The sequence below is a fragment of the Sorghum bicolor genome, chromosome 6 (assembly GCF_000003195.3).
Source record: "Sorghum bicolor cultivar BTx623 chromosome 6, Sorghum_bicolor_NCBIv3, whole genome shotgun sequence".
Classification (NCBI taxonomy): Eukaryota; Viridiplantae; Streptophyta; class Magnoliopsida; order Poales; family Poaceae; genus Sorghum; species Sorghum bicolor.
In genome coordinates, this window is record NC_012875.2 from 53,308,613 (window position 1) to 53,335,700 (window position 27,088).

At 48.4% G+C, this 27,088-nt stretch overlaps 4 protein-coding genes across 5 annotated transcripts; 1 reads left to right on the forward strand and 3 right to left on the reverse strand.

The window, feature by feature from the left end:
- Window positions 7,804–12,501, forward strand: LOC8057576. The gene is made up of 4 exons (XM_021462576.1): window positions 7,804–9,431; window positions 9,520–9,683; window positions 10,568–10,791; window positions 11,248–12,501. Exons 1-4 carry the CDS (start codon window positions 8,216–8,218, stop codon window positions 12,023–12,025), a joined length of 2,382 nt encoding a protein of 793 aa, XP_021318251.1. The 5' UTR covers window positions 7,804–8,215; the 3' UTR covers window positions 12,026–12,501.
- LOC8056602 (probable polygalacturonase At3g15720) lies at window positions 13,587–17,839 on the reverse strand. Its single transcript, XM_021463636.1, has 8 exons — window positions 17,351–17,839; window positions 15,777–15,923; window positions 15,515–15,652; window positions 14,925–15,161; window positions 14,529–14,818; window positions 14,292–14,400; window positions 14,070–14,174; window positions 13,587–13,880 (listed from the first exon to the last, which is right to left on the reverse strand). The coding sequence occupies exons 1-8, from the start codon at window positions 17,837–17,839 to the stop codon at window positions 13,647–13,649; spliced, it is 1,749 nt and encodes a 582-aa protein (XP_021319311.1). The 3' UTR covers window positions 13,587–13,646.
- LOC8057577 (fasciclin-like arabinogalactan protein 15) lies at window positions 17,962–19,043 on the reverse strand. Its single transcript, XM_021463637.1, has 2 exons — window positions 18,283–19,043; window positions 17,962–18,211 (listed from the first exon to the last, which is right to left on the reverse strand). Exons 1-2 carry the CDS (start codon window positions 19,041–19,043, stop codon window positions 17,962–17,964), a joined length of 1,011 nt encoding a protein of 336 aa, XP_021319312.1.
- Window positions 21,002–25,773, reverse strand: LOC8057578 (uncharacterized protein At1g04910). Of its 2 annotated transcripts, none has more exons than XM_021463817.1 (11): window positions 25,255–25,773; window positions 25,042–25,101; window positions 24,853–24,943; window positions 24,624–24,700; window positions 23,427–23,515; window positions 23,165–23,348; window positions 22,875–23,056; window positions 22,684–22,786; window positions 22,256–22,584; window positions 21,508–22,114; window positions 21,002–21,319 (listed from the first exon to the last, which is right to left on the reverse strand). In XM_021463817.1, the coding sequence occupies exons 1-10, from the start codon at window positions 25,459–25,461 to the stop codon at window positions 21,697–21,699; spliced, it is 1,740 nt and encodes a 579-aa protein (XP_021319492.1). In that variant the 5' UTR covers window positions 25,462–25,773; the 3' UTR covers window positions 21,002–21,319; window positions 21,508–21,696. The 2 variants fall into 2 exon arrangements, with proteins under 2 accessions (XP_021319492.1, XP_021319494.1); XM_021463819.1 differs by having other exon boundaries at window positions 25,205–25,320.

Consider the following 27,088-nt stretch of genomic DNA (forward strand, 5'->3'; position numbering starts at 1 on the left):
CATGAATCGGTTCATCTGCTTGCATCAACTCCTGATACATATCATGAGTCAGTGGTCATCCAGTAGGCATGAGTCGACTCATCTTGTGCCACCTCATCCAATGAGTCGGTGGGAAGCCCTTATTGTCTAACTATGACTAACTAGGTTTAAAAAATTCGTCTCGTAAATTACAGACAAACTATATAATTAATTATTTTATATCTATATATAATGCTGCATGTATATACCGTAAGATTTAATGTGATGGAGAATGCTGAAAAGTCTTTGGAATTCGGATATAACTAAACAAGGCCCTAGTTGGATTCGATGCGCCCGGATCGTCAAATTAGGATCGCATCAGATTGGGCCGACATGAAACGTTTGCAGGTCAAATTTGGGCTTCAATTACGACTCGAGTCATGCTGGGCTGTATTTTAAACCAGTCCAGGCCCAAATCCCTTGAAATACTGACTTTTGACTTTTTGTTTCTTTTGCAACCCTTAGAGTTAGGAACTACTCCCTCTATCCCAAATTGTGCATTCCAAAAATCTTAGAGAGTCAAAGCATTTTTACGTTTGACCAAAATTATAGAGAAAAATACTAAGATTTGTAACATAAAGTGAAAATATAATTAAGAAAGAATCTAATGATACTTAGTTAGTACTATAATAATTATTATTTTATAATATAAATTTGGTCAAATTTAGAAAAGTTTGACTCTCCAAGATTTTTGGAATGACTTACAATTTGGGATGGAGGGAGTAGTACTTTTATTTTTGGAGCTGTTTCATTCTATTGATTGATTTTATATTAAAGACTTTGGACCAGTTGTATTGGACGGAGCACGGAAGAAATTCATGCTACTACAACCCACAACATTAGAAAACAGGGAACAAAGTACAGTGCCCGGTCACAAAGAAGGGGTGGTGGTGGTACCGAGTACGACCGTACGGGTAAATGAGACTCAAGAAGCGGAGAGTTTAAATTGCTCTCTCATGCAGACGGACAGAGCTCCATTTCACAGACTTCCAATTTCGCTGAGAGGCACAGAGGCAGGTAGATCTTTACAAAGATTTGAGTGGTTGACGATTCTTTAATATGGTTATAAGAGGAGGGTATCCAATGCTCTACTCTATCCATGGCTCCAGCAGATCACTGAAACCTGTCCAGGACCCCCAGTGTAGTTATCCTGAACCTCTGATTACGCAGTGGGCCAAAACCAGTGTCATCATGGCCTTGCAGTTCCTGCCTGCCAACCGATGATGGGCTGTGAACGCTAACGCACATCATTCCACTTCCTGGTGTGGTGCAAATCATAGATGGTCTTTTACCAGTCGTAGTAGTTCCTTGCTTTGGCTTCAGAGAATCTCTGAAAGTCGATCTGGTCAGCCAGCGACCACGCATTGCAAATGATGTCTGGTCAGAGCAGGAGCTTGCGTGCATTTTCAGGGCAAAGCTTGTGGTAGATCTCTTCAGCTCCAGGTTCAGGTTGCATTGTGCTCTTGTACTACAAGAGATAACCAATAACAGCTTGGATACTTTTGGTTCCTTTCTAAGCATATGCCTATTTGCAGCAACAATCTCTTTACATGTGATCTCCTATCCGTGGGTTTTGACTGTCGGTTGCCGGCGTCACGTGTACGTCTGGTGCCGTCGTTTTCGCTTGTTGCGGTGTGTGGGGGGCTGGGGGGTAAGGTAACTGTGAGCGCATGGAATGGATCACGCCTGTCAAGATTGCTTGGAGACGAAGCACATGAGAATGAGATGATGCATCTCTTCTTCGAGAACAATAACTTATCACGTGTACCGTGTCTATTCCTTTGCAGTGCCCGTATGTACATGTACGTACAGCATCAAGATTGCTACCGAGAGCCTGAGACAGGGAGTGGAAACAAATACGAGTTTGAATTTGAGCAGCAGGCATGGAATGGCGCCAGCAACGTAGAAATGTTCAGTCTGCAGCCACCTTTTTCCCCAGTACCGGAAAACAAACTCCGTAGCACTTCCGTTTTTATTTGACAAATATTGTTCAGTCATGAACTAATTAGGATTAAAAGATTCGTCTCGCGATTTACAGACAAACTGTGTAATTAGTTTTTGTTTTCGTCTATATTTAATGCTTTATGCATGTGCCGCAAGATTCGATGTGACGGGGAGTCTTGAAAACTTTTTGGATTTCGGAGTGAACTAAACAAGGCCTCAGAAATGGAAGGGAAAAAAGAGCAAGAGAGCTAGGAACGGCAAAGGAGCAGAAATCTGCAGTGGAAGAAAGATTGGCATAGGATTCAGGAGAGACGAGCGCGGCGGCAAAGACAGACAAAGCGTCGAGCTCGAGCATGTGGCCGGCCGCTTGCACGAACGAAGGTTTTGCTTTAATCCGGAGTGGACGAGTGGGGGCAGACCTCACCAACTATTGCTCGCTACTCCTATGCTATGAACTGTGCTGGTGCTGCCACCACACCCCACACGAGCCGAGAGCACTTATTGAGGTGAGTATAGACTTGTCTTGGGGTGCTCAAGGATCACAATCACAAGGACCATTAGGGTAGGGATACGAACGAAAAACAGTGTTGCATGATTTTGCTGCTGGGGCATTGTCCCGCTGCATGGAAATCTTGGTTCAGGACGCATGCATTACTGATCTGTTGATGTGCCCGTATTTTTTCAGTTATTATCGTACACCAAGTTGGGTACAAGCATGCTATATATTTATGATCTGCTGAGTACTAGCTGTAAACATGGCGTGAGACTGTTCCTCGCATCGGTCTTCAACGTATGGCCGTATCTCTCTCTCTATCAACGATATCCTTATATACGTTACTAATATATATACTCAAATTTCCATGCACGAAGCAACACTGTTATCAAAACATTTTTTTTATCGAGAATTGACTATGTTTGGGCGAGAAGATCCGAGCATTTTGTATACCGGGTGGCAAATCCAAAGGAGCAGGAGCTCATGCATCGAGTATGACTTTTTGCAAGGAGAAGAGAGAAATGGGCAACGACATAACAGGGCGTGGTGATTAGTGAAACGATTATTTTAAGTCCCTGCAGTTATTACAGCGTAATTGTTTAAGCAAGTCAAACGCTACGTACTGCCGTACTGGGTGGTATCCAGGACAGAGTAGTTCTGTACATGTGTGTGTGTGCGCGCGCCATGTGGTTTTTGAGTCATGCTGCTGCTGTTAAGAGCAATACGGACGGACAGCTCGCATTGGCCCCATATATGCATGTGTGTTCTCAAATAGGTGATGCAAAAAATCCCCCATATAATCACGCTGCGATCATGGTAGGGTCTTAGGCCACACATCTGAATAGAGTAATCACGTGAGTCGATGTGAATTTGATGGGCCTCACGTGGCTCTAATAATCCTGCGAGTAGTGGTCGTGATGATAAATGAAACGTCACTGCATCTCTTCTGACTGTCAGCATCGCTGCAGAACATGCATGGTGAAGCAGGACTTGTGTTGCCGTTTAGGTTAGGTTAGGTCAGATGAGCATTAGGCGATGATGACTTCAGTGGAACATACTGTCAAGGGTTCCGTCTGTTATCTTTTCAAAATGCAGAGACGTTGCCACATCTTGAAGCGTATTGACAATTGAGTACGTACAGTAGTGACCAAAGAAAATTAGGAGTCGAACGGGAACGTTATTATGCCTCCCTCACCAACACAATCATGGCACCATTCTGCATGTATGCACTGTGGTCCGTGGATACTGTACCAAATCCTCCGTTGCCAGTTGCCACCGCTTCAACTGCTCAACTCTCATGATAAATAGACCAAGGACAGCTAACCTTACCCTCTTGCACTTTTACCTGGTTCTCACATTGTCGTTAGTACTCCGTAAGATGAATTTATTAAACATAATTAATCTATTGCTAGCACATGTTTACTTTACATATACTAATAAGATTTAAAAGATTTATCTCGCAAAACAATCGCAATATATATAATTAGTTAATTTTTAGTCTATATTTAGTACTTCATTCATGTGTTAAAACATCTAATAGGATAGGAAGTAAACTTTAGACCGAGAAACTATACAAGCAATGGCTACGTGCGGTGGAGAAAACAGAGGTGATCGTGTTCATCATGTGGCCTAATGACCTTCTTGTCTCAAGCGTGTACAAATGATCGTGAGTGAATGACATGCAACCTTTTCTGTTGGTCCCTAGTCCGTAGTCCCTACGACTACGACTTCACAACTGGGAGCCAGGCTGAGCTAACAGCTAAGTGGCTTAACTAAGAAGGATAAACATCGATTCAGCTCATTACGACCTTACCCGGTGATACCATACCGTTTTGGATCTCCCCAACTACTTGTGGTTAACGTAACTAACTACTTGTCACAGGATCTCTGGTTGACTGGTTCAGTGGTTGCATGCCTCCAGACACGCTCAAAGCTGAAGAAGCCAGCTGAACAGGCGCACAAGGTGATTGGTGCTGCTCGTAAATTTTCTGGCAAGACTCTGCTTTGAGAGATCTTGGGTTCTTGGCACCGTGCAGTGCGTGCATGCTTCTCTGACGCTTTTGCGCATCAGATTTGAGCGGCGGACGTCAGGCAGTGGTCCACTGGTTCAGTCTGAACTTTGAGCAACGGAGGACAAGCAGCGGGTTGATAGGACTGCAAGCCAAAATTTGCACCCGCAATAGATTTTTCTTCTTCTTCAGAGTAGACTCTAGTTGCGTTCTTGCCGAGAGGGGCTACACATACTTCTTTCTGAACCTCAAATTTTGGATGGAGCTAACATTTACACATGACGGGTTGTCCATCTACTTCTCTGCTGTTAGTGGTGGGCATGTTAAGGCTGAAAACCGAACCCTAAATCCAATTGAACCGAAACCAACGTCCACGTACTTCTCTGATGTTAGTGGTGGGCATGTTAAGGCCGAAAACCGAACCACAAACCCAATCAAATCAAAACCAAATTAAACTATCAATTTTTTTGGGCTTTAGCTTTTGAACCTACAAAGTTCGGATCTCAACTCCTTCATCGGCTTTTATGTATAATAATAAAACCAAATAGTCAAGGAATCAAACACATGAATCAGCGAACGCCGAACTTAAACAACCACAACCCAAGGTGAAGCCCACCCCGCATGACTCGCCTCACGACCCAAATAGAACTCCCATCCGCAACCCCCCGCTCCTAGACAAAACCCTACACCCCAAGTTTGGCGGCAGCATGTAGCACATCTGCCCTTTCTGGTAATGCCGTAACGCGAGCAGGGAGTGATGGGAGTATGGCGTGGTAGGGAAGTGATGCTCTCACGACATGTGAGTAGCTGAGGAGTAGCGTCATGGCAACAACTCTAAGAAGGAAAACGACACCCGAAGGCGTTGTTGTTGTCGAGACCAGTAAGATCTTCAAAACTTCCATGGCAGCAGGACCACTATCCCCACAAAAGACAGTCTCCTACTAGAACACTAAGGGCCCTGTACACTTCAAGTCCATCGCATAGCCATTATTGAGAAGCAAAATGAGACACTACGTAACGCCTGCAAAGCCCGCCATTGTAGAAGCCACCATACGACGTCTATATTCACCACTGAGCATATCCAAAAACATGAGCCACGAATCTAGCTGCCCCAAGAGTGGCATGGTCACCAACCAAATTGTTGGCTCGACTTCAACCAATAAACACCATAAGCCTTCACACCAAAGAAGTGATAGCGGCTAGAACTCATCACGCCCACAAACGAATTGCCCGCTAGGAGTGAACATTCATAGGGGATGGGAGATGGTTTGTCAGTAGCCTCGCGAGCATGCTCGACAACAAGTCCATACGCCACAACCGCCTCTCCATGCACTACCCCCACCGCGTAGCCCACACCACCACCGCGCGCTACCTAGCATTGTTGCACCATCCACTCGCCACTCCTATGTGCTCGTCACGCCGCCCACAGCCGCCATTGACACACCATGCTGCCCACCCTATCTTCGTAGATTTAGGTTGGGGATTGTCGTCGAATCTAGCAAAGGAGCCATAGGGTCTAGAGAACAACCGCCATAAGGACGACAAGCTCCACAAGTACCATGGCCAACAAGACAAACTCGAGAAGGAAGAGAAAGGGAGAGCCCCGCCTTTGTGTTCTTGCGACTCTGCGGAGCTCCAATGACGGTGAGGGGAAGCAATGGAGGAAGAAAGAGTGACGGTGCTAACAGCTGGGTTCCGCTCGAGTCACTCATTGAATAAATGTTTCCTTTCTTCTAAATTATAATTTTAATCTTGTCCTAAAAAATTGAACTTTCTTCAATATTTTGACTAAGTCCATACGATGACCGCCAGCCCAAGAACCCGAACCCTTGGTCCTAAGCCAGACCCTCAACTTCTTCGTGGGCGATAGCCGAAACATCGTGGGGAAGCTGTTGAGCAAATTTTACTATGGGTACTCAATCAGAAATTTAACGTACAACAGTTTTGTACCCACATTTAATTTGAAGACAGAAATCAAACGAGGCTGCCGTGTTACCTAGGGAACACTTTATTTCTACAGTCCTGCAACTGCAATAGTGCTACACTACGCCAATACTACTAGTACCAGCACATCAACCATTTGACGAAGCCACCGTATGCATCTGAAGCTCCCGTGCGTCTACTGGTCCACCGATCCAGCCGTCCCAGTCGCGTACGATAGGTCTGTAGGGAGATGTACATGTATTACTACTACTACTACTACGAGTCTACCGCGGTACCGCCAGTCCCATCTCAGTAGCAAGCCAGCAGCAAATTTTGACGCAACAGGTCGGAGCGGTTTACTGCGTCGACATGACCCGCGCCCTGACTTCCCGGCCCAAATTCAATGGAGTGACGGTAAACACGAAGAAATGAATCGGTGATGAGCCGCTTCGTTTTTCCAGTACGTAGTACACGTACTGTGCCACACCCACACCGGCACGGAGGATGCCCAGGAAACATTTCCGTGACTCGCAGGGAGATGTTGTCACTGTTTCTCTTTCTCGAGAGCACGTTTGCACGGAGCAGCAGACAGCGCGGGGCAAGCAGCAGAATCAGTGCACGGCAACGGCATGGCCACAGCCCCCGCGCCGCTGTGCGCCCCGACCAGCCGGCAAGCGCTACCACCTGGGTTGGGTGTTCCAGGCCGGCCGAGCGAGACAAGCGTCAATGCGCCGCGCAGTCCAGCCCTCTGCCCCCACTCGATGACACCGCGCCGCGCTCCGGCCCGGCCCGGCGAGCACAACGAAACCATTACCCGCCGGCGTCGCCCACTCCTCCGTGGCCGAGCCACCGAGGTCAGGTCCCCCGGTGGAGTGGTCAGGTGTGGTGGGGATGGCCTACTCCGCCCATGCGGCCTGTCTGTCTGTCCGTCCGCGGTCCAAAGGCTCGCGTCACATTCCTCCATCCTGGTTCTTGGACTTTTCCTGCCGCGGCTCCTTCGTTCCGCACCACGGTCCACGGTGCACGGACGCGCCCACCACTCGCCCGTACTGCTTGCTTGCTGCTAGCGCATGCAGGAGCTGTCTTCCTCAGTTTGGAAAAGTGAAAAGTTTTCGGCAATTCCGTTTGTTTGTGACAAATATTATTCAATCATAGACTAACTAGGATCAAAAGATTCATCTCGTGATTTACAACTAAACTGTATAATTAGTTTTTGTTTTCGTCTATATTTAATGTTTCATATATGTGCCACAAGCTTTGATGTAACGGAAAATCTTAAAAACTTTTTGATTTTCAAAAAGTCCAAAAAAAAAAAAAACTGTGCGCTGCCACGGCACAACACAACGCCCCGGAAAAAGAAAACCGCAAACAAATAAAATAGAAGATTCTGACCTCCCCGCACCGCACCGCATCGATCCATCTCCCCGACGCCGTCGTCCGTCTCGCCCTCCCAACTCCCAAGAGGCCAAGCTCCAGCTCTCGCCTTCTCCTCTCCACCTTCCGCGTGGGTCTTCCACGTTCACCATCGGTCCGCCCGCGCGCGTGACCGCATCATTGCGCCATCAGCCGAGCCGCCCAGTCCCTCCCTCTCCCCCATCGCCGCGCCGGACGACCGGACCAAACGCCACCGAACGCCATAATGGATTAATGGTGGGCAAGTACGAGTAGGAAGGAAGGAGAGGGGCTATACACTACACTACACTGCCTGTCTGCCTGCTCCACTTCACTCCAGACCTCTGAGCGCGCGTCGTACTTGTACCGTTCGTGAGCGCGCCCGCACCAGCCACCAGCTCCGGCAGCGGCAGCGGCAGCGGCAGGCAGGCACGGGATGGGGTGCAAGGGGTCCAAGCTCGACGACCAGGAGGCCGTCGCGCTCTGCCGCGCGCGCGCCGAGCTGCTCGCCGCGGCCGTCCGCCACCGCTACGCGCTCGCCGACGCGCACGCGGCGCTCGCGGACTCCATCGAGTCGGTCGCCGCGCCGCTGCACCGCCTCCTCCGTCTGCAGCAGGCGGCCGAGTCGCCGCCGGGGCTCACGCTGCCCTCCGCGCGCAAGGGCGGTGGTGGCGCGCCCGCCAGCCGGCTGCCGCGCTCCTTCGACACGTCGTCTGCCCACGCCCATTCCTCGCGCCTCCAGTTCGGCGCGTCGCCCGGATCCGAGCCGGCGTCGTCGCCGGCCGAGGCCGACTCGCCTCCGCGCCGCGTCCCCGAGCAGCTGCAGCAACCGCACCCGCACCCGCATTACGCCGCGTACGGGTACGAGTACGACTACGCGACGCAGCCCGCGTACGCGTACCCGGCGCCGGCGGGCTCGCTGCAGTTCTACTACGCTCGCAGCCGCCCGCCCCCCGCGTCCGTCGCCGTCACGCAGCGCGCGCCGGGGCCGCCGGAGCGCGTGCGCTTCGGCTCCTTCGACGCGCCGGGCGGCTACCCGCAGCACCACTACGCCTACAGCGCCCAGCGGGCCCCGGCACCGCCTCCGGCAGCGCTGCAGCGGGCGGCTCCGCCTTCGCCGCCGAAGGCGAGCTCGTGGGACTTCCTCAACGTGTTCGAGAACTACGACTCGTACGACAGCTACTACTACGACTCCGCCACGGCAGCTGCTGCGGCCGCGGCGCCGTACACGCCGAGCCGGAGCTCGCGGGAGGTGCGCGAGGAGGAGGGCATCCCGGACCTGGAGGACGACGACGATGAAGACAGCTTGGTCGTCAAAGAGGTGGCCGGGCAGTACTCAGCGCCTGGGAGTGGCGGTGCCCGCAGCCGGCGCAGCTCGCTTGGCGGTGTCAGTAGCACCGCCGAGCTCGACCAGCCGGAGAATGTTATCGCCCACAAGGACGTCATCGGCGAGTTACGGCGAAGGCCAACAGCACATGGTAATGTGTCGGTGCACGCTCCACCACCTCCCGCGCGGAGGGCCGTTGACAATGCGAATGTAGCTGGCGAAATCAAGGCACAGCTTGTGCGCACGGCCGAGGCGGCTAGGCAGCTCGCGCCGATGCTCGAAGTCGGGAGGCCAAGCTACCAAGGCCGCAGCTCAGTCTACCAATGTGAGCTACATCTTGTTTACTTCATGTCCAATTTGACTTCGATTGTCAGTTACTCATTATGCCACTGGATGCTTAATTCTTTGATCAGCTTCCTCGAAGATGATGTCGGCTATCTCCGTAGCTCATTTGGGGTGCAAAGACATGGACGTGTTGGACGTCGGAGTGGTAGGGAAGATGGTGGACACGCGGAGCCTATCCTCGGCACTTGAGAAGCTCTATTTCTGGGAGAGGAAGCTGTATAATGAGGTCAAGGTATGGTCATCATCTTCTGATAAAAAAACTGGCCTTGTTTTAAATGATAATAGAACTGATCTATGATATGGGTGGTTTTATGGAAATGTCCAATTGAAATTAAATGATAATATTGTATGGCATGCTGCAATCATGTCACTCCAAAGTGTATTGTTAGTTCTATGTTAGTCTTAATTCACATTAAAATATGTCCTTCATCTTAAACTATGATCAACCTCTATTAAATTAGTTAATGGCATTGATCAACAACTGTACTTCGCCAAGGGAAGGTTGATGTTGTTTTGACTTTTGCATATGAAGCAAAATTCTGAACTTCATACTTTTAAGGAAGGCTGGCTGCTAAGTCTCAGATTTCAACCTAATACGTTTCTAGATAGTGTTAACTGATTAGTTTTACTAACACAGTGGTTTGCTTTTTTTTGGGTGGTACTTTAGGTCATGGGCATGTTTAACCAAGGGTCCAATTAGGATAATACGCACCACGGAATGTGGCTTTCTGGAAGCCTAACGGTCAGATTTGGAAGAACATGTCTCATTAACCTTTTCTTCTGATCTGTAGTAGTAGAGTTTTATTGGGCCAGCTAATGGAACATGGGAGAACAAAGTGGATACATTTTGAGAATCCATTTGCTTTCAGTAAATAGAACATGTGTCACAGTAAATAGAACCGGTTCATTCAAAACAGTAAATAGAACCATCTTTTTGTTTATTCAAAACTGCAACCATCTTCTTGAATTGGATATGCCACTTATGAATCTATTTGTTATCATTGATTTTGATAATGTTATAGTTCAATAGATTATGTCCATGCATATTTTCACCCTTGCTATCTTGTTTTTATATAGTGTTCTATTCTTCTCTCGGCTAATGTACTTCTCATGCAGGCTGAGGAGAAAATGCGCTTACTTATTGCCAAAAACTCCAAGCGACTGAAATTATTAGATCAAAAGGGTGCAGAGCCTCAAAAGATTGATGCAACTCGAAATTTGCTGAGGAAGCTTTCAACAAAGATAAGGATAGCTGTGCGTGTTATAGCCAAGATTTCAAGAAAAATAAACAAATTAAGGGATGAGGAATTGTGGCCGCAAGTCAACGCTTTGATCCAAGGGTATGCCCCTCTTTTAGCTCAAGGAAAGTGCTTGTTTGTTGTTGTTGTTACTGTAAATGCTATTATTGTATTACTACTACTCTTAGTCTTAATATTACTATTACTAAAACTACTAATGTTATTGTTATTTGTGTGTGTGTGTGTGGGGGGGGGGGGGGGGGGGGGCTCAAGTCAGTGTCGGACAGACATATCGAATTGATTCTTTTTTACACAATTGATAGTGAGCTGATGCATTCATGCAAACTGAATGGATTGAGAGAAAACCATAAAACATGGATATGTAGGAAGTAGGATTGCAGAGTGTTTTTGTATACCTAGTTGCATGTTATATGTCAAATCGTGTTAAGTGATCTATAATAAATTGAAATGCTGATTTACTTGCTTTCTCCCTTTGGTTGCTCCCTCCTCTTTTGCATTGTTCGGCCCTTCCTGAACAAATTCATGGCTTATTTCCAGGTTTGTATTAATGTGGCATGATAAATTGGACTGTTACCATAGTCAGTGTCAAGTGATATCAGAAGCCAAAAACTTTACTTCAGTTTTGTCAGGTGGAAATGGCCAGGATTTGGTGTTGGAGCTTGAGGTAGAGCTGATTAAATGGATCATCAGTTTTTCCTCTTGGGTGAATTCACAAAGAAACTTTGTTAAGGCACTGAATGGATGGCTAGCACTCTGTCTTAATTACGAGCCTGAGGACAACACTACTGGAGTTCCACCTTATTCACCAGGAAGCATAGGTGCTCCATTGGTTTTTGTTACCTGCAACAAATGGTCTCAAGCCATGGATCGGATTTCTGAGAAGGATGTGGTTAACACCATGCAAGCTCTTGTGTCTAGCGTGCGGCACCTGTGGGAGCAGCAGCATCTTGAGCAAAGCGAACAAATAATCTCGATTCGAGAAAGGGAAAAATGGATCAAGATTTTGGAGAGGAAGACCCAAGAGATTAATAAGGAGGCAGATGAACTAAACAGGAAGCTGGCGTTAATACCAAGCCGGCAGAGACTGCATGTGCCTCGGAGTGTACAACTGTACGAGGCGCATTGTGTTGAGGCAAGTAACTTGCACATAAATCTGAGGCTGGTTCTTGAAGCTTTAGAGAACTTTGCTGCCAATTCATTGCAAGCTTTCCAGGATGTGTCAAAAAGTGCTGAAGGGACAAGGCTGCCAAGAGATAATGTGAGGAGAGAGCACCATAGTTCGAATAGAAGTTTAAACTACAAAACCAGCTCGTAAGATGCAGAGCTGGTAGCATGATGACTCGTTCAGGTGTAGCGTGGTGGCTTCCTGTGCAGATGAAACTTGGATGGGGTCCTGTGCCACAGACACAACTTGAATGGGTTTTTGAGCCGTTGAAAATCTGACATTCAGTTTGGGTTAGTGATAGATTTTTTTTGGGGGGCAAGAATAGAAAAATCCATTCAGAAAGAGCGTTTTGCCCAGTGTTCAGGTGCGTTATTTGCCTTGGTTAGGTCACAAGGTTATACCGGTTGCGAAGACTGAGCAGAAATATGGTGCAGGCTCGGGGCGGTTCCTAGATGTCGCTTCTAGCCTTCTACGAAGTACTAACCCGGCTACACGAAGTTGGATTTTGGTGACAGTGTATGTAAAGTGACTGAATGTAAAATCAGTCAAATGTGCATTCCTGAACGATCTTTTGCCACACGAAGTTGTACATATTTATGGTGTATTTGCAATCATCTTACTTTGCAGAAGTTTTGCACTCTCTCTATTTCAAATTATAAGTCGCTTTGATATTTTTAATATATTTATTTTGCTAAAAAAAGATCTAAGCGATTTATAATTTGAAACGGAGGTAGTAGCTTTCGAGCTACGCGTGTCTCCAACAGAGTGAAAATTTGTTATTTCCTGCAAATTACGCTTTAACTTCACCTCCCCCAAGACAATGCTAACACAAACAGTTTTACAGCCAAATGAACCATATACGTGAACTGAAAAGAGATGACCCCACCGATCGACGACGAAATGCAACTGTCAATGTTAATCGAAGAGGATGTATGACCAGGTTTTCTTTGCACGTGAGCTTCGGTAGCAATGGGCCAACCGCTAAAGTTGTCATGGCATCTCGTGGGCCGGGCTTGACGCAGCTGGCCAGTGGCCGCTGGCGGTGGCGGTCCTGACTCGTTCCTTGGAAAAAGTCCATTCTGACTTCTGTGTTTGATTTGCCTCTCTTAATCTGAAAACCAGATTTTTACACTTCATATATCAACTTTTGAATCGTCCGATTTATCTTTCTGAGTAATTATTTTAAGAGTGGTTATGGCTAATTTGGGCTAGTTGTCCTATATGACCGTCAGCAACAAGGGAGGTAAATCCACAATAGCTCAGGAAGGTCAACTAGACTTTATTAAAATTAAAAGTTACAGAAATATTTTTTTATAAAATTATCCACATATTTTTATAGACTAAATATGCATTTGAAAATACTAAAATCATATTTAATGTTAGAAAACTCATAGAAATTTTGTTTTAACTCAGAAAAATATAAACATGTTCGCCGATTTCCTAATCTCTTGTCTCGGTGGCTTCAACATTGGCATATATGATTTTCTAAGAGATTAGTCAATGTTTTTCTTGATATGGCGCAAATTTATTTCACACTCATAATATCCTTTCGAAAAATTCGAGAACAGTTACACATTATTAGGGATCTCAGATCGCAACAATGCAGTTGTGAGATTTTTGAACCAAGTTTTTATTAGAACCGAGTCAACTCCATTATTCTCAAGTGAATAGAAGAAACTCTTTACCCTCTTGGAATATGTTTCTTCGGGGTAAAAAAAAAATATAGCAGCAGCTCCTGTCTACTCGAGAGATTACACGTACAATTCCTATTTCAGTGGCATGGTATCTCCGGGTAAACTTGTCCGGAGATGGACACCTTTGCGTTTCTACAGCGGGCGACTGTTTGCTGGCCACCGGATCTCGTGATCATAACGGAGTTGACATGGATATCTGTGCAGCTGCCGCCGGCGCCGGCGCCGGCGCCACAGTCAAACGCCACCGCGGTTGGCAGGGCTGAGGTCCCCTTCAGGTTGGTGTACGTTACGTTGCTGATCGCCACGGCCAGCTGCAAACCCAGAAATACATCAACATCGGTTGCATTGCTCGCAGTGCTGCTCATATAAACTGCCTGTGAATTAATTGTGATAGCTCTGAAGGGGTGAGCATGTAGTGTGTGTGCGACTTCAGTGTACTACTTCGTCAGTAAATGGAACCGAGCTGATCATAGAAAGATGAAATAGTACACCGTACGTACCTCGGCAGTGTGGTCTCGGTAGAACTGGTCGATGATTATGGGGTGGTCCACGTTGTCGAATTCTATGTCGGTAAATGAGATGGATCTTGCGTACCCTTGCGCACCCTATGGCAATTAGACAAGAAAAACACCAGATTAAACACAGCCTTGACATTTTACTCATAATAGTGCTAGGTTTTTTTTTTATCCGTCAATGTTCAGTAATCACAACTTTCACTTTACCTCCCACGTCTTGATCCTAGCTCCATTCATTGTATTTGTGAAGTAAACGTTCTTCACGTCGATGTACTCCACGGCGGCGATTTCGCCGTTCTTGCCGAGACTCCCAATGCTGGCCAACATGAAAACCATACATATATAGGTGCTGGGTTAGTACACATGCATCAGATCATCTTGTGCTAGAACGTCCACGCAGCACCGGGTTAGTTGCCCTTTCAGTCATGTCGATCGATGGGTTACCTTACTCCGTGGCCAGGCCCGCACTGGATGCCGTCGACGGTGACGAATCGGCTGCCGGAGCTTATGGAGACGCAGTCGTCGCCCGTGCCGATGGTAGAATTGGTGATCTGCACGCCGTGGCTCCGCTCGACGTGGACGCCGTCCGTGTTGGGGCTGTTCCCCGGCGCGGCGATGTTGAGCCCCCACACGTTGACGCCGCTGCTCTCGACGATGGCGATGTGCATCTGCGGGCTGTTGCGGCTGCTGAACTGGCTCAGCTCCAGGTTGTTGCAGCTCACCAGCTTCAGCGCCTGCCATGCCACAGAGACGAACAAATTCGTGAATCAAATGCAAAAGCTTCATCGAGAGAGAGAGAGGAACGAACACATGAGAAATGATCCGCACAGTGTTGCGTACCGTCGGTGCAGATCCAACGCATGTTCTGTCTGTTGAAGAGCGTGTAAAACGTAGCGGTGTACTCACGGCATCGCTGTGGCATCTCCTGACCCACCAACTCTGGCCACTGCCGTCGAGCACGCCGTTGCCGGTCACCCTCAGCCCGTCCACGCGATCGAACATCAGCCAGTAGAGATTTGTCCCGTTCCTCCATGCGCTCGCCGCCGTCGACGGCGGCGCCATGATCGTGCCCTGGATCTGTGCAGGGTAAAGCCGGCAAGTATCAGGAGGTGCAAAGCGCTCTACATCTACTAGGTTTCTCCATGACATTTTTTTTCTTACTTCCTTTGCATTTTTAGTTAAATTTTAAAAATTTTGACTCCTCGAAAAGCAAGACGTGCATTTATTTGTGGACGAAAGAAGTATTAAGTTTGACCATCCATATCTACAGTCTAGTCGGCAGTCGAACAGACGACAAAGAGCGTTTCAAAAACATTAAAAAAAAGAGGAAAAAACAGAGAATACAATCTGTCTGTTTGTCACGGTGGAGCAGAAACGGACAGACAACTGACATGCACGACATGGGCACTAGACGGGCGCATTACGCATACCTGCACGGTGACTCTTTGGGAGGCGCAGGGCCCCTGGAAGCTGACGGGGCCGACGAGGAACGTCCTCTGCGCCGGCACGACCATCACCGCCGACGGCCCCTTGGCGCCGCATGCCGCGTTCCACGCCGCCTCGAACGCCTTGATCGAGAGAGAGACACCACGAAACGATCTCGTGAGCACGGCCGTCCGTCGTCCTCTGCCGCCTGCGCCGCCGCCGGCCGTCGGACGGACCAAGAAGAAGATGAATCGCACGCACACGTACCTTGGTGTCGTCCGTGCTGCCGTCGCCTCTCGCGCCGTGGGCCACGACGTCAAACACGAGCTCCCTGCCAGCGTCGCCGGCAGCGCAGCACGCGAGGAAGCTGGCGACGGCGAGCATAATGCCCGAGCAGATTATGCCGGCGGCGCACTGCAAGATCGATTCATCAGCGTGTCTCCTGCATGAGCATATACGAGATATGGCGTCGACCGTCGATCATGCTATCTAGTTGCTAGCTACACGTATATATTTCTCAAGTTTTGCAGGCCTTACCATCGTGTACGTCGGTGTAGACTTGTAGGTCGATCGCGTAGATTGCCAAAGGGTTTAGGGGATGGAGTGGGGTATAAAACTACTGAACTACTTCAGCTACGTTTAGGGGATTGCATAGAACGGGCCTGCAAGGAGGGATATATATATATATAGACTTGTCCTCGTGACCATGTGGGGGCAATGCGTTGACCTAATAGCTAATGTGCATTCATGTGGTAAATGTAGAGAGATTCTTACAATTAGCAGATGCGTTTACTTATAGATAGAATGATGATCTTATTGATAGATTTAGGTGGGACTGGAGATTTGAATAAAGCCTGCTGCGTCACTCTTTAATTTCAGACTAAAGTTCACTAGCGGTTCCTGAACGTGTTCGTCTCTATCATTCCAGTTCCTAAACTCGCAAATCGACTATTTAGGTCCTCAAACTTGTTCACCTGTGTCATCCTAGTCACTAAACTCATAAATCACTCGTTTAGATCTTCAAACTTGTTCGACTGTATCATCTAGATCCTTAAATATGCAAATCACCCTCAAACTTGTTCTTATGTCATCCTGATCCCTAAAATATAATTTTACATCAAAAAACTTATACTATTTCTAAATTATTCTAACCACTTTTATATATTATTTTTCTCTTGTATATTTGCATAAATTCTTTCCTACTCTTTATTCTTTTTCACATTCTTACATCTTTAGATTAACCAGCCACTACACGCGGGAAAGAAGATAAGCGTGACCTAGAGTTCGCCTATCTTTGTGCACAAAGGTTTTCTTCCCCTAAGTGCTAAAAGGTTAGGAGGATAGACTTTTTTTCTTTTCAAAAAAAAATAATGAATTGAGAAGGACTATTAGGTGCTCTTTTTTTTTGACAAAGTGCAAGAAAATTTATTAGCCGCAACAAGAAGTTATAATAATGGATACAGAGTTGAGGTCTACTTGGAGTAGAGCCTGTAAGAAAGAGCAAATGGGCCCGCAAAGAGGCCCGATACAATTACGATTTTGTGTTGTGAGCGTTGGATATGCTCTAACCAAACAAAGACATGGCAATACTTGTCAAAAAAAAAAGACATGGCCGCCTGGGCCAAAGTAAAAGGGCCTTTTCCCTGTGTGCCATTATAAAAGATGCTCGATTCCCCTGTGCCATTAAAAAGTTCACTCGTCCCTGTGTGACCAGACACTAATTTCTTTTGGCCTGTGTGCCATTCCGTTGCCTTTTGCCTCTAACGGTGGATAACGGCTAAACCATTTGACACTGATGCCCGTAGAAAATGAAATTGCTTACTTCTTCTGTGCCATCTCACGGAGCCGCAGCTGGTGACGTAGCCCCAGTAGTCGCCGGGGACGAGGTCCCAGAGGCGGGCGAACCAGTCGAGCACCGCCACCTCCAGCGGCCGGGAGTGCACGCCGTAGTTGCTCTCCACGAAGGGGTCGCCGAGGTTGTTGATGCAGAGGCCCTGCAGGAACGGCGCCAGCGAGGCGAAGTCGAAGTCCAGGTTGTACGGGTACCCCAGGTGGTGCGCGGACCGGTCCTCGAGGTGCCGCCGGAACCCGGCCAGGAGCCGGGCCACCTCCGCCTGCCGCTCCGCCAAGGCCTCCTCGTCCGCCGGTGGCTCCTGCACCGCGAACGCCTCGGCCGCTGGCGCCGCCGCCATGGCCAGCTTGATGCCTTCCTCGTCGTCGTCTCCCACCTGGTGCACGCGTGCTTGCTGGTGAGTAGCAGCAGCCGTGTCATCAGCGAGCTGCAGGTCCCTGGCCGTCGTCGTCATCAGCTCTACTACCACCGGTGCCATTGATCCTACAGACGCACTAGCTAAGCTAGCAGTGCTGCCACACTCCGATCCCTCTACCGGCCGTCGTCTTCTCCAATGGCGTCCAGTACGTGCTAGCTCTAGTATATGTCTATGACTATAGTCTATAGGTATAGGATTGTCTGAAATGAACTCGTCATTGTGCTCATCCTCTGGCGCCGCTCCGCACCCCGCGCTACATCGCCGAGCTCAAGCTCGTCGGCACCGACGTGGGCCAGCTCTCCATCTCCATCGCGGAGCTCAAGCTCGCGCACGTCCGCTACGGCATGGGGCCCTGCCTCTGGACGCTCGTGTCGGGGGTCCTCATGGTCAGCGCCAGCTACCTCGTGGTCCGTGCCCATGCAGTACGTGCCCCTGGTGAAGAGCGCGGCGGGCGACAAGCAGTCGTACGCCGTCTACTACTACCTGGCGCTGTCGGGCGTGACAGTGGGCGGGAAGGCGGTGCGGCTCCCGGCGCGGGCGTTCGCGGCCAACGCCGCGGGTCCGGCGGCGCCATCGTGGACTCCGGCGACCCCGGCTCGCTGAGCTGGTCCGTGGTGAGCCGCGCCATGGCCTCGTCGTTGGGGGCCAGCACGGTGAGGACGTAGCCCTCGGAGACGAGGCGGCCCATCTCGGTGGCGAGCGAGGTGAGGTTCACGAGGATGCCGGCCAGCTCGTTGTACCCGCCGTAGAGGAGGAGGGTCTGGATGAAGTCCTTCACCTGCCCGTGCCCGTCGAAGCGGTGCGTCCCGGTGCCTGGACCCGGCGCCGGCGCCGGCGCGATGGATGGGCCGGGTGCCATCGCGTCCCAGACAGGGAGCGCCGGCGGGGCACCCAGCGGCGGGGCGGGTTTTTTGAGGAGGCGGTGCGTGCGCGGGTCCACCTCGGGGGCGCCCGTGGGGAGCGCGACGGAGATGGACGACGCGAGGCTGCGGCGGCGGTTGAAGGCGTCCTGGACGGAGCGCGGGACCAGGAGGCGGTCCACGCCGTGGATGACGCCGTCCGCGCGCACTACCGCGTCGGGCCGCGTCACGGCGCGGGACACGGCGGGCCCGAGCTCCAGCGGCTCGCCGGCGAGCGTGGGGTGGTGGCGTCGGGAGAGGAAGGAGGCGGCGTGGAGGCGGGCGGGGAGGACGTGGAAGAGGAGCAGCGACTGGAGGGAAGGAAGGTTCCGGGGCTCAAGCGTTTTCCTTTTCTTCGTTTTCATTATAATAAATAATAAATAATAATAACAACAGTGCAATATTAATAATTGCGTATGCTTAGCGTGGCGCGCCGCTTGCGTCCCGCCTTCCAGCAGCCAGATGGAGCTTGCCCAGGCCTAGGCGCTCCTCCTGTTTCTCACCAGCGAAAGGGCAGTGTGGTCTTTTTCTCAGCCCGGTCCCACACGTCAGAGCACCCAAACGGCCAAAAACAAACAGAAAGGCAACGGAATGGCACACAGGACAAAAGAAATTAGTGTCTGGTCACACAGGGACGAGCGAACTTTTTAATGGCACAGGGGAATCGAGCATCTTTTATAATGGCACACGGGGAAAAGGCCCAAAGTAAAAGGGAAGTCTGACTGGGCTGTATAAATGGACCGGAGGCCATTTCCGAAGCTTGCCAGGGGAGGTTGTGGAGGATGATGAGGCAAGATTGCCCGGGGTGGCAACCGGGCCCAGGAGCGTTGAGCAGAGGTGGACGATGATCGATGACGTCCTCGCGGTGGCGGACTTGCCGCGTCCCTCCGCTCGTACTAGTCGATTGCCAACTGCCAAGACTGGTGTCGCAGTGTGACTGGCAGCTTTGATCAAAACAGACGAGGACACATACATGCTTCGCAGTGAACAGAAAAGAAAACAAATATATTACAGACCACAGATGCAGAGTATGGAGAGATATCTGTCTGTAAAGAACAGTCTGAAGGAATATTCAGCGCACTGAAATGTTGACGGATGAAGCAAATGCAACATGTCGACGAAATTAATCTGGGGACAGGTGCACGTTTTGTTATGTTTTTTTAATTAAAGGAGGAACTGTAAGACAAGAGAAATTTTACTATGCTTGGAATAAATGGGAACATCCGTTTGCTTAGGTCCAATGGTTTTAAAACAGAAAGGAACTGATGAAAGGAACTTAAGTTGTGGGCTCGAACCAAAGAATAAGTGGACCCGGAACTAGTCTATAAATAAATAAAAAGGGTATAATAGTATTTTTACATCTCCCATTTTTTTTGAATCAGAAAATGAAGTCCGCTTCTCATGCGCACTGGAATAGAAGCTGCTTCTCATTTGCACACAAACAGGAGCTGCTTCTCAAATCTGTACCGATCTCTGTCTCTCTTATCGTCTTCTTGAGCGGCGGCCCTCGGTGGCTGGCGGTGGCGCGAAATCTCACTGGCGTGTGCCCCCCGGTGGCTGCTGGCTGGCGTCGGGGCTCGGCGGCGCGCGGCCCCTGGTGGGCAGGCCCGGCACCTCCCTTCGGGGCTCGGCGACGCCCAGCCCTGTGCGCGGCCCTCGGTGGCTGGCGGTGACACGAGATCTCAGTGGCGCGCGGCCCCAGTGGGCAAGCCCCACACCTGCATCCTTCTCCTTGTGCGCGGAGCTGACTGGTGAGCGACGTCCTAAAGAGCTGGTGAGGCAGTAGCCCACCCTCGTGATTTGCAGCGAGGCGGGCGGCGAGCCGATGACCTGCGAGGTCCTGCACACCAGTGACCTCCCTCCCTCTCATAGCACGTGAGGCCTGACCAGTGTGCAAGCTCTCTGGTCCAGCTCCGGCGGCAGCTGCTCCTGGCCTGGAGGTGCAGCGGTGTGTGCGCATCCAAGGTCAGCGGCAGCTGTTGCTCCTCCAGCTCGAGTCGCCGGTTCAAGTTTCAGCCTGCAAGTCTACTAGAAAGCGCCGTGGTCTATGCCCAAACTTTAGCTGTAGGCATCCACCTTGGCGGTGTTGACTCGATTGGCGACGAGCTGGGAGACATCGTAGATCTCGCGAAGCACGACACGAAGCAGTTCGTGGAATTGGATTTAGAAGCTGAGAATCAGTACATTAGGCAAAGTACTAAACTACCCTTAATTATAACTTTTTATTAACACCTGCCGCAAAGAAGGTTAACAGGAGGAACCACCGGTTCCTCCAAGCACCGTAAAAAATCTCGTAAGACAATTCTATATTTGCGAAATGATGTATGCTCGGACAAAATTTCCCGTTACACTCTCATGTTTCAGGTTATATATACAGATTTAAATGGAGGTCAGCAAAATTGGTAACGGACATTATGAAAAAACAAAATCAAGAATGGTGATAGACCCATCAAAATCGCATTATAATACTACACAGTAAAACATAAGAGGGAATTCTTTTGTTCCTATCTACGGTACAAGCTATATGAAAGAGAAACCATGACTGTCAAAATGACTTCCATTTCTCCAGTCAGCATTGTTTGAGGACCGATCAAACACTGTACAGTTGCTACCTCGTACTGAACTATATATAGGCTTCCTTCTGCATTCACAAGACAGAGTGTGTCAATACTGATGATTTAATGCCAATTGGGTCAAAGGTATGATGAGACTGAAATTATGTGATGATACAAATATACGGAGATTTTGATGAGGTAAACTTAAATTTTCAAAGAATCAAATGCATTGAAACCAAATAACATTTGCTTACTTCAAGAATTTTGTGTTTACCTGTCTTTTCTGAAGGAAGCTCTTCCAGGCCTTTCTTCTTTGTTGAGCTGTTTCTATGTGTCTCCAATCTCCAAGAATAAACAGGAGAAAGATAAATTATGTAGCAGCTTCTGTCCTCAAAATAATTTATCACCAAGCCCTTTGTAAATAAAAACAAACCTATAACTATAATGAACTATCTATCTGTGTCTAGTCTGACATCATATCCTCCAATTCAGGAATGTCTGATCCACCAACACGAATATCATCTGATTCTGTTTCATTAGATGAATCCCTGCCCAAGGGTGTATGCTCTCCGTAGTCCAAATCCTTCCAGTCAAGTTCCCCATCAATAGAGTGGCTCTCCACAGCTTCTCCAGCTCCTTTAACTAGGTGAGGCCTGCTCTGTCCAGTTTTTCCCTTCGATTTTGCACAAATGCAATCTGCAGGATGCTCATGGAATTCGCCTCTTCCTAGTTTAATCTCATTGGGCTCCCCCATGAATCCCTTTTGGAAGGTCTGAACTTTAGATGCAAATGTGTCCCAACTCATGCTGGTTCGATTCAGAAACAATGAGTAAAGTTTCTTAGTGTTGGGCCTTATGGTCCTCTTGTGCCCAAAATATCTCCTGAAAATCCACAATTTATCAGTCAATCACCGTTGCCTTAGAGTGTAAGAAAGATAAAACAAATCCACTTTGTTCAATCAATTGCCACTGAGTCTAGGTTAGCACTAAAGTCTAAAGGAAAAACATAAAGAAAAAGGGTACCTTCGACCAGCCAACATTCTGGCCATGTTGCCATTGTTGTTTGTCACAAAAACATCACTCCTGTCGCATACAATAAAATCAAGAGCAGCCATGCGAGATGAATATGGTAAGAAAGGAGCTAACTCCTTGTTTGCTAGAGTTTCCTTTGAGTGAAAGTTTGGGAAGAGTGCTTTCAGAGGTGCCAGTGTCTCCTCGCCTCCATATACATCTCCTGATGCAACATAAAGGTGCACGTCCTTCCCAAATCCCAATGCCCTAAGCATGAGCCCTACTTCCTCTGGTGTTAGAGGGCACTTTCCGTGCCGCCGTTCTCTGTCAGGGTTGCTTGCCTGTACAATATTTAAATGTGTCACATAAGAAAAAAACTAAAATGATTTTACTTTCAGAAGCATCACTAGTTAAAACGGAATACAATACTACTCCCTTACATGCAGGGTCTTCCACCTCTTACGAATCTCACCAAGTTCTCTTCTCTCAATGTCTCCACCCCCATAGTAGCAACCAGAGAACGCAAGCATGTCAGGCTCAAATCTGTCAATAGATAGGTCATCAGAGTTAGTGTGTACTATATATGAAACCTGAAGTGCTGGACAAGAAAAAAAAAGTGATCTAATATCACCTTAGGTGAAGAGCAATGAAGCGCCCACTTTTTTCCCTCATTCTTTGGACAAGCATTTCACCCATTCTGAAGATTGGGTCTGTAAACCTTAGTGCATGATAATTGACTCTACACCTAAGCTTTTGAAGATCAGTCTCTAGCTTATTTGATAATCGGTAGTCAAATTTGGTTAACTGAACAACCTGTGGGTCAACATACAAGAACTGATGTCAGAACTGAGCATTTTTTTCACTGAAAAAAAAATGTCAAACTTAAGGAAACATGTGAAATTCAAAAACTTTAATGCTTACATGCTTCTTTAGAAGAGCAGGCAACACTCGGCTCTCATAGCATTTAGGAGTACACTTTCTAGGAATACGCATCTTATATGGCGAAGGTGGTTTCCCATTCCTGTCAGGTACTTGTCGTACGATCTTTACATCATTCGAGAGTGAGGATATGAATGAATCAACATCAAATATCTCTGCAAAGTCGCTGCAATGCAGAACTAAAGATTAGGACAATGTACTTTGTTGCAACTAACAAGAGAGAGTAATGACTCTGAGGTCTGACCTCGCATCTTTCCAGAAGGATTCTTCATCCAGCTTTGGAATGACAAGTGTTGCATTCAGTATGCGGGCTGCAACGACAGCATCTATGATCTGGAAATCAGATAAGTAGCAGAATTTCCCATTATTTATGGGCGAAAGATTCAGTCAAATGATAAATCGACAAATCATCATTCCAAAACAAATGATGTTGGAAGAGAAGATCTTTTTTTGTTATGATTAATTTATTCTCCTATTGAGAAACGAGGACGTGATCTCACAAACATTCACTAGCTTGCAAAATGGCTAACTTTTCAAAAACATTGAAATAAATCAACATAAACATACTATTTAGATTAGTTATCAAAATTACTTCAGTGTAATTATACTTTTGTATGGGTTATGCTACAGAATTGGAAACATGATAAGATTATTGACGACCCGAGTTGGCAAGCATTATTTATATTTACACATTTCTGACAGTAGGTGTACGCAAGTGCCAACTGGCAGGAAATGAAACACATATACAGTAGCCGCTGAGGGCGCCAGAAAGTAGTTGGAGCATACCAACAAAAGACAGAAATGCACGGGCGCGGTGACGTACGGGGCCGTTCAAAACAAGTGGTTGGCGTATAGGAGTGACTGGCCAATTGCCGATCGCATCAAATAGTAGTTGGATTAAATGACTAGTTGGATTAAATGACACGCTGGACGAGTACAACTGAAGAAAAGCTACAATGGTAGTATGTACTCCTAGGCCTTGTTTACTTCCAAATTTTTTTGCAAAATAGAAATAATAATATTTTCGTTTGTATTTGACAAATATTGTCCAATTATGGAGTAACTAGGCTCAAAAGATTCGTCTCGTCAATTTCGACCAAACTGTGCAATTAGTTTTTATTTTTATTTATATTTAATACTTCATACATATATCTAAAGATTCGATGTGACGGGGAATCTGAAAAATTTTGCAAAATTTTTGAGGAACTAAACAAGGTCCTAGATTAGTACATGCTCCCAATATCTCTAATAATTATCAGGCATAGGCACGGAGAATAAGAATTCAGAGAAACTCTGGATGTACTGGAACCAAGCATAACCTTAAATTTAACCACAGCACAACCAGATAGCTTTGGATTTTTTTTTAACTGATGAATGAGTTGCCCTGACCTGATGCTATACCAGCCAGCACTGTTCATTTGGCAGTTTGTATTGTTCTTACCCCTGTTCGCTGCTGATTCAGTCCGCCGCTGGTCGCGATCATCAAGTAACGGTCCGACTTGGTCACAGCCTCGGCATCTACCGAACCATAGAGATAGAGATAGAAAAAAAATGTAAGCTTTTATTGGCAGATTGGCACCCAACACACGCGCAACATCAATCAACTCTTCTCCCAGCGGAACGTTAACGTAGACAAAAAGAAATCGCCATATGTTGCGAGGAACGCGTACCGGCGAATTGCTTGGTGGCGTTGCTGCAGCCGAAGAAGTTGCCCGCCGCCTTCGACTCCCAGAGCTGCTCCCCAAGCTTGCTCCCACCGCTCTGCAAACCAACCATCACGAAATTCGGCGAAATGACGGCTCAATCCCCCCCGAGCGGGGAAAGAATGGAACGAACCGAACACGGAATTCTGCACTCACGGGAACAGCGAAATCCACGGCGCCGATTACATTTCTGCGCACCTCCGCTGGCTTGTTCAACTGCTCGGAGAAACAAAAGGGGGGAGAGAGAAGAACAGGAGCCGCGCGTTAAGCAAGGAGGAGGAATGGAGGATGACGAAATCGACGACGAGCCGAGTTTGACCATTGATGAACCGAGGACCCCCGTCGCCCCCGGAATCGTAGGAAGCGTACCAGGAACGGCGGGTTCGGGCGCCGGAAGACACGGGAGCTGCCACTGGCACCACCGCCACCGCCGTCGCTTTGCGGCGGCGACAGGAAGCAGTGGAACGCGACGACGAGGAAGAGCAACCCCGCCGCTGCGAACGCCGCCGCGGCCGGCGCCACGGCGGGCACCACCCACCGGCCGTGGTGGTGGTGCCGCCGCCGCCTCGACCCCATACGCACGTACGCGCGCGCGCGCGCGGCGCGCACGTACGCCGCCGCCTCTGCTGGTCTGGTCCCCGCGCCGGCACTCTTCGCGCACGGGGCCTCCTCTTCTCGACCGACCTCCTCCGCGCCCCCCTCTGATGACTCGAGCGCGCACTTCGCGGCCGCGGGAGAGACGCCAAGCGGTGGCGGTGGCGGAGGCGGAACCGGGTGGCGGGCGGGCGGCACTCGGAAATGGGAAGCGAGGCAAGGCAAGTGAACGAGAAGAGCACGAGGCGGCGGGCGAGGCGGGGGCTGTAACTGAGAAAACGCCGGGGTTTCAGGGGGTGGAGTGCAACAAGAAATGGGCCAGCAACTAAATAAAACCAAAAGAAAAAAAAATACTTACTGATAAATATCAGAGGAATCTTCGCACGCTAGCAACGGTTTTTCAATATTTAAATTTGCTGCGCCTGCTGGTTTGGGCTATAAAGCGGGATTAACATGCAATTATTAACACTATTATATTGATTTCTTTTGTTTTCTTTCCGTGGTGAGTCGATCGATCTGGCTTGTTCTGTCGATGTCTCTTATGAGAGGGTGAGTTGGTGGCTAGTGAGTAGCATGATGCGTGTCCAGTAGTGGCTGGTTATTATTAGTCAGTCACACTGGGTAAAGTTTAGGGACGTAACATACAATTACGCAGATTTTTACCGTTGCAAAGATACTACTACTAATTAATCACCAGCCATAGATTTGACTACGAGCATATTTAATGTGCAGACCATTTAGTGCTTAATTGCCTTTTCATTGTATCAGATATTGCACGTTTTTCTTTTTGTTCCTGTGATCTTTTTCAATATCTTGTGTCACGCAAATGTCAAGGTGTTTGGGGTTAAGCTTGTACCATCTACTACAGTGGGTGTGGGTGACTGCTGCTGTAGGACGTGTTGGACGTCAATCATGTCACGTCTCATCAAAAAGCCGGAGGTAAATGACACGGATTTTGGACATGTCATCGGTCGGGTCAGGCTTTCTCTCACAGTCAGGAGGGGGAAAATTGCACGAAGGGAACAGTCCATGTGGTGCTGGGTGCGTGTGTGTACTTTGGTTCCGATCCGATCCCAAGAGCAAACCGATCGGTGTGTCGTGCCTGACTCGCTCGCCTTTCCGTGTGCCACACAAAAGGTGTTCTCGAAAGGACTCTGTGCTCCAGCCCAGTTTCATGTGAATGGATTCGTGGAACATACAAGCGGAAATTTTCTACGGACGAACGTACGCCATCATCATTGGCTACAAAAAAAAAAGGGTCTAGCAGCAGTATCCCATTCTCGGGTAATAAAAAAAATGGAAAAGGTTGTTTGGGATTCGCATGCAAGATCGCACACATGCATGCTTCAGCCCGTGACAGCTTGCATTAGAGAAACAACCGCGATTCCAGAGGGTCAGAAGTGCAGCCATAGCGTTGTACAAGATGGCTAGATAGATCCAAATAAAGCTCTGTGTCCAATGTACCATTTCACTCGAATATTATTCAGGGCCAATCATTTGAAGATCCTTTTGATATTAAAAGAAAAATCTTAACTAGTACTTGCCACTGCTAGTTTCAAATCTAGGCACATAAACCCTGCGGATATCCGAAGTTTGTTGTTCCTAACTT

Coding starts and splice junctions, on each gene's coding strand:
- LOC8057576 (XM_021462576.1), top strand. CDS start 8,216: ATGGGGTGCAAGGGGTCCAAGCTCGACGACCAGGAGGCCGTCGCGCTC. Junction 9,432..9,519: donor CCGCAGCTCAGTCTACCAAT/GTGAGCTACATC, acceptor TTCTTTGATCAG/CTTCCTCGAAGATGATGTCG. Junction 10,792..11,247: donor GTCAACGCTTTGATCCAAGG/GTATGCCCCTCT, acceptor GCTTATTTCCAG/GTTTGTATTAATGTGGCATG.
- LOC8057577 (XM_021463637.1), bottom strand. CDS start 19,043: ATGAAAACGAAGAAAAGGAAAACGCTTGAGCCCCGGAACCTTCCTTCC. Junction 18,212..18,282: donor GCACCGCCTTCCCGCCCACT/GTCACGCCCGAC, acceptor GCTCTTCACCAG/GGGCACGTACTGCATGGGCA.
- LOC8057578 (XM_021463817.1), bottom strand. CDS start 25,461: ATGGGGTCGAGGCGGCGGCGGCACCACCACCACGGCCGGTGGGTGGTG. Junction 24,944..25,041: donor CCGTGGATTTCGCTGTTCCC/GTGAGTGCAGAA, acceptor GTTGGTTTGCAG/AGCGGTGGGAGCAAGCTTGG. Junction 23,349..23,426: donor TCCTTCTGGAAAGATGCGAG/GTCAGACCTCAG, acceptor TCTGCATTGCAG/CGACTTTGCAGAGATATTTG.
- LOC8056602 (XM_021463636.1), bottom strand. CDS start 17,839: ATGGCACCGGTGGTAGTAGAGCTGATGACGACGACGGCCAGGGACCTG. Junction 15,924..17,350: donor ACGTCACCAGCTGCGGCTCC/GTGAGATGGCAC, acceptor TCGATCTTGCAG/TGCGCCGCCGGCATAATCTG. Junction 14,401..14,528: donor GGGCCTGGCCACGGAGTAAG/GTAACCCATCGA, acceptor CATGTTGGCCAG/CATTGGGAGTCTCGGCAAGA.